Source organism: Gallinula chloropus (genome assembly GCF_964237585.1).
Source record: "Gallinula chloropus genome assembly, chromosome: Z".
NCBI lineage: Eukaryota > Metazoa > Chordata > Aves > Gruiformes > Rallidae > Gallinula > Gallinula chloropus.
The window spans coordinates 61,998,883-62,004,882 of record NC_140089.1 but is presented as its reverse complement, the minus strand read 5'-3'; the positions used below and the strand labels follow the sequence as shown (position 1 = coordinate 62,004,882).

At 45.7% G+C, this 6,000-nt stretch overlaps 1 protein-coding gene across 1 annotated transcript in view; it reads right to left on the bottom strand.

Moving 5' to 3' along the window:
- Nucleotides 1–762: 762 nt before the first annotated feature.
- The window catches only part of ARHGEF28 (Rho guanine nucleotide exchange factor 28), a gene marked incomplete at its 3' end in the record, with an annotated part of 127,340 nt that continues 122,102 nt past the window's right edge, over nt 763–6,000 (bottom strand). Inside the window, 1 exon segment of the mRNA XM_084278063.1 lies at nt 763–923. Coding sequence (XP_084134189.1) covers nt 763–923 — 161 coding nt within the window.

Here is a 6,000-nt window from a genome sequence, read left to right as displayed (position 1 = left end):
TCTGGCTCCTACATGGGAAAGCAGCACAGTTTAGAAGGGTTCAGTTAACTACAGGTCTTCTATTTTTCCCCTTACTTTTCTTTTGACCAGTGAAATGGTATAACCTGTGTAAGAGTGCACATGTGAAACGAGGCACAGTTACAATACAATGACAAACTGATTTACAGCATCTCTGCACAGAAGCTGGCAGTAGTACCAAAATTATGATAAGGACATGAACAAACACTTTAAATCATGGAATAAAAAAGCATCCTCTTCCAAGCAATTCCTGAGCAAAGGGATACATGAAATGACCTGATGGATAAATAAAGTGACCCAATAGTTAAGGGTACATAGCATATTTCAGCACAGACTACAGACATTGTTCTTGGATCGCTGTCTTCTCGTGTTATATAGCAACTGTAAAAAGGTTACTGACCCATACTCTGAAATCTCAGTAGAAGGCTCATCTTTCTTAGCTTGCCCTTTTAGAAAGAAGTCTCTTGCAGCTCTTAGTGGCATCTTTACAATTCTACAATGTTATGTCTCCCCTGCTACTCACTGCTTCTTGCAAAGCATTTGAAATCATGTCATAAATTAAAAATTACAAAACAAAGGCTTTAAAATAACTTAATTGTTATATTTATCATGGGGAAAATCTTGCACTGAACATTAAATACTACCCTTAAGGCCATTTGGTCATACAGAGAGCAGCTACAGACATTCAGAGAAGCAGACACAATTATATTTCCAAAGTGCTCTATAAGATCAGAAAATGAGCCATCAGAGGTAAACAATCTTCTCCTCTACTCTGTCTCCATCTTCTGTATCCTGCACGCTCTGAGGCTGGGGGTTCAGCAGTGGCGCATCTACCTGTGGCGGCTGGATGGATCCCGGGTTTGCAATGCTTGTTTGGGGACCCCGGGCCTCTGTGGCATTGAGATCTGTAACACACAAGAGGACATGTGACAATGCATCTTCTACCATGCCTACGTCACCATAAAGAGCAAATTTCGACTTTTTCCTTAGCACCGTTTCCTAGCTTGCCGCATCAGTCTGGAAAGGAATGCACTGCTGTATTACAAATTGCACTACGGCCTGGTGAGACGTACCTTACCCAAATTTACTGAAATCTGCTCCAGTCTGTCCACTGTCATCCAAAGGACGATCACTGTCACTATTCCTTACAATAAAGTAAATTGATACCCACACTTCACTAACCAGACACACAACCACAGAAAGGCGCAAGTGCTGTCAGAGTTGGGCTGAAGGGGAACGTACAGCACATGATTAGTACCCTTATTAGTAACAACACAATTGTAAACTTAATACAGGTTCCATCACTACACAGGATTTTATTTACAAGTCTTCCTTTTATGGATGAAAAAGAATCAACTGTGTAAACCCAGTTAATAGTCCATCCGACTGACACTTGCCATCTGTAACACATCTATAACCATTCAGCTCTTTCTGCCAAGAGTATCTGTGTGTATTTGCATAAAGTACCTGCTCTATTCTTGTTTCAATCCCTTAGGTGGGACATGGAGACAATATTTGCACCCAAACACTAAGAAATTATTTCACAAGCATCTTCAGTTGTTATCTTTCCAATTTTCTCCTGCAAATGCAACAAATCTGCTATACATCTTCCACCACTGAGCTCTGGAAGGCTTTCGTGATGATCTGTGTACTGTCTAAAAAAAAAGACAAAACCCAAAACCCATGGTTGTTTTTTCTCCCCAGTCAGCTTTCTGTACCACTTCAAGCCCTCAGGAACTACGCCAGTAGCTGTGTCTTTATTTCAGCAAAGCAGTATTTACTTGGGAGCATGTATTCATGTACAGAGGGATGAGAAAAGTCTGCAATACTTCCCACTGTCATCTTGGTCCCCTTGACCTCTGCTGTTACCTCAGGAGGGTTAACTTCTCATTCCTTCTTCTGCAAAAAGGACTCTGCAGGACGAAGAGGAGCTTGGTACCCCTCCCACAGCACAGGGAACCCCAGAAGCAAGAAACCCCATCACTGGCATCTTTTGAGCCTTGTTCATTCATACAGAGAGCTAAGAAGACATTTCGTGCCTGCTCTGGTCCCTACCCCTTCTCACGCAATGAAAATCTATTAGAATTGAGATATTTGGGTTTTTTACACACCGCAACGCTCTAACTGGTGACAGTTTAAAATGACATTTGCCTACATCTGGCATTCCCTCAACGTATGTGGATTTCACCAGTTGTGTTCACTGAGACAAGAGTTTAAGGTACAACAAGCTTGCTGCACCCTGCAAAGCCGCAGATGCCTGGCTGCTCCACTCCCCAGGGAGCATGTGGTGGTGGGAGATGACTATGTGGGAACACATCCTATTGCTGCCTCTGCCTTCAGTGTCTTCTCCTCTTTGATATTCACATGGCTGGGGGGGAGCAAACAGGCTTTTGGGGGAGGGGGGGCGTTGGCTCCCAGCTAAAGCCATGTGTATCTTACACCTGCTCCTGAGACTGCAGGGTTTGGTGGCAGGGGCAAGGTATTTACACACTAGAAAATTAATCAGAAAATTGATCCCAAATTCCCATTATTTTATTACTTCATGCTGGATTTAAAGGATCAAGTTTCAGTCTTGGTCAAAATCCAGAGTAAGTCTTGACCGCAGGTGAGTTACTTGCAATCTGTAACACAGCAGGATTTGGCTCCCAAACTTACTCGACCTGCCCTGCTTTGTCAAAGATGACTTTGGCATTTCTTTTTGATCGTCACATTAGAGAAAGATTACCGTTTGCAGCAACAGTAGAAAACAGAAATATCCCACATCTGCTTTTCTTTATGGAAACTAGATACTTACATTTTTAGTTATTTTTGAAAGAGAGCCCTAACAGTGAAGGATCCTCAACCTCTACACACTGCTATTCCAGAGTCATTTTACCCGCATTAATATTCCTTTTAAGTCCTGTAAGTCTATTCACCTTAACAAAGTTATGTGCATAAGAATACCAAGCAGTAAGCATTTATTTGAAAGATCTGCTTCCAAAGCATATGAAACACATAATTGGAGAAGCCTAATTCCAAATTTGGGGGGGAGGGGAGGGGGGAAGGGGAGAGAGAGAAAAAAAAGAAAAAAAGAGAAGAAAAAGAAATACCTTGCATGCAGTTATTTTCCATGATCAAAACTAAACAGTAATTGCTTCACCAATTAACACAGTAGTTGTTTCCAAACCATTTCTCATTAACTGTTACAACTCTAAGCAGCAGAGCTGAGCAGTGGAAACTGTCAGCATTTTGGAAAAATAAATCGGATTCTGTCACTATTGAAATAAATGATTTATTGCTAGTTTAGCTGCTCTTTTTATATTTTTTTTCTTTTAATTTTGTTGCATCCAGAGAAGCTGAACAGCAGGAGAGTGCCCAGGAGGTGAGACACCAGCTGCTGCTGCGGGGACGAAGAAAGAGCCTCCCCGGCTGGAAGCACTGCGCTTAATTCAGCAGAGGAGGGAAGGGGCTGTTTTCGCCTGTGCTTTGGCTGGCACCGAGCACAGGCGCTGCCTAATAAAAGCACAATGTGTCCCCCGGCCGACATACCCAGCCTGCCGGCGGGGAGGGTGCCTGTTGTCTCCCTGCCCAGTGCCATGCTGGAAGCAGCCAAGCCAGGAGACCAGCTGGTATCGCAGGCGGCAGCGGGATGTGCCCCAAAAGCAGCTGCTTGGGGAGGGTGGAAGAGCTGCCAGAATTGGTAATAACAGCCTCAGGTGAAGGGAGAGTGGGGAAAGCGGACCCGACTGCCAGTCAGCACCAGTTCTTATTATGCAGAGAGGCAACAGCTGCCAAGAAGCCTCCCTGGAGCGCCTGGGTGCAGCACAGGGAAAGGGACTGCCCTTAGCCCCAGCAGAAGAATAGTGGGAAACAGTCCCCTTTATACGCTTTCCCAAAACAGAGAGGAACCCTCCAGAACCAGTCTTGAAAGCACCAGCTGCTGCCTGCTAAAGAGCTCCGAGAGCTGAGGATGCTCAGGTTAAAAAAAAAAAAAAAAAAAGAATAAAGGAAAACAAGCCAATTACCCGTGTGGACAGGAAGGCAGAAGAGGGCTGGCAAAGGGTCCTGCTAGCAAGCAAAGGCTAGGAATCTCTTCCGTGCTCCTCTCCAGACAGCAAGAGCACCCACAGGAGCCCCCCCAGGCCTCGCTCCAGACCCATTCTCTGCTGCACTACCGCTGACAGTCAGAGTGAAACAAAAGCCAAAAACATGAGGACCATCGAACTACTTATGCGCCTACTTCGTTGTGATTCCAACTCACCTGCCAACACCAGCCACAAAATGAGTTCTGTATTACTCCTTTTCCTGAAATTGAACGTTTACTTATCTTCTCTCCTGCTCCCTTCTAACCTGCCGGGTGATGCTCGGGCAGGCTGTGTTCAGCTCAACAGCGCGCCCACCAGACCAAACCAGTCCCAGAAAAACTGCTTCCACTGCCCCTTGCCTGCACTCCTGCCTCGGCTGGGCTCAGCCCGCTGCCTCAGTCGAGCACCCCTTGCACAGAAAGGAGAAGCAAAGGTGACTGGTACTTGGTCACAGCCTTCCTCTGGCTCGTTTACACCTAAAGAACACGGTTTTTCCTTCATATTAACTGCAGAAAATACTCCCAGATTTCCAAAGCTTTAATGAAGCTGAGCTGTAGCTATCACAGGGTCCTTCTGTAAGACTCCCAGGTCCCCACTCCTGTACTGGCCAAGGGCTGTGGGCATCTCATCACATCCCTGCCGCTGCAGTTTACGTCTAAACTGAAAACACCCTCTAGCTGCTTCTCAGTCACTCAAAATTCATTTCTCCTACAAGACTCCAGGGGACTCTTTCCTAAAGAGTCAGATCCAGACACTCAGCTGCATCATGTATAAATCGGACAGCGGACCAGAGAAACCCACTCTTTCGAGGCTGGACCGGTCAAACTCCCCAGCAAAGGGTGACGAGTTTGAGGCTGGAGGCCCGGTACTAAGTGACCTGTGACAGCACTTTTGACATTTTGGGGCTGTGCAGCCTTTTCAGCCCATCAGTGCCACACCACAGCACAAAACACCACTCAAGTATAGCTTTTTCTCCATTTTATCTCAGCTGAGGCCATTTCATTAAATAAAACCAGTTGTCTCCCCCACCAATTTTCTCAAAAGGAGTTACAAGCTATTTCTACCAAATTGTGGGGGGAGGGGGGGGAAACCAACCCACAAAGTGTCTCATGCACATGGACACATCCTGCCAAATCCAACACGAAGCACAAGTCCGATTTTTTTTTCCCCCGTTTTCTGAGTTTATCTCCAGCACCATGAGTACAGGCATCAGGAAACTGCAAATAAAAATAGTTTTCTACAACAGTAACAGCAGACCGCAGTTGCCACGGGAGTGTTGTAAGGGGTCCTCAGTCCTCCTGACCGGGTCTGAGTCCGCACTCAGAGAAACGAGCTCCTGGTTAAAAACGTGCCGATGTCGTACAGGAAACGGGTTAAAAACATTCTGCATCCTAGCTACCATACCCTACCCTTCCTGTAGCACTAAGAGACGGGATTAGTGGAATCGCATAAACTGCTCAGAAGGTGAAGGACAAAGCAATGGCATTTGCAGGAATCTGAGATCAATACATAACAAAACAAACACAGGCCGTGCTCCGGGGAGGAGGGCATACAAAAGCCAAGTAAACAGCTCATTAGTCACACTGATTCTAACCTTCTATCTGTTGCCATAGGGTGTAAGCACTTCCACATCAAATAAATGCCATGGATTTTCTCCTTCGCCCTTCCTCTGTCTCCCAAGGATCAGAGCTTTCCAGGTAAGCCCGGTGTACCCGCAGTGATGGTTACGGGAAGGACAGGAAGACATTATCAAGGCACTCCAGGCACAAAAAAACCCCAATCAAACAAACAACAAACCTTCTCTAGTCAATGTGGTTTTAATGCAAAGCCCTCAGCTTTTCTCCTCCAGCTCTGACCTTAATTTCACAGGATAATTCAAGTTGGAAGGGATCTTAGGAGGCTCCAGCTCCTGCTCACA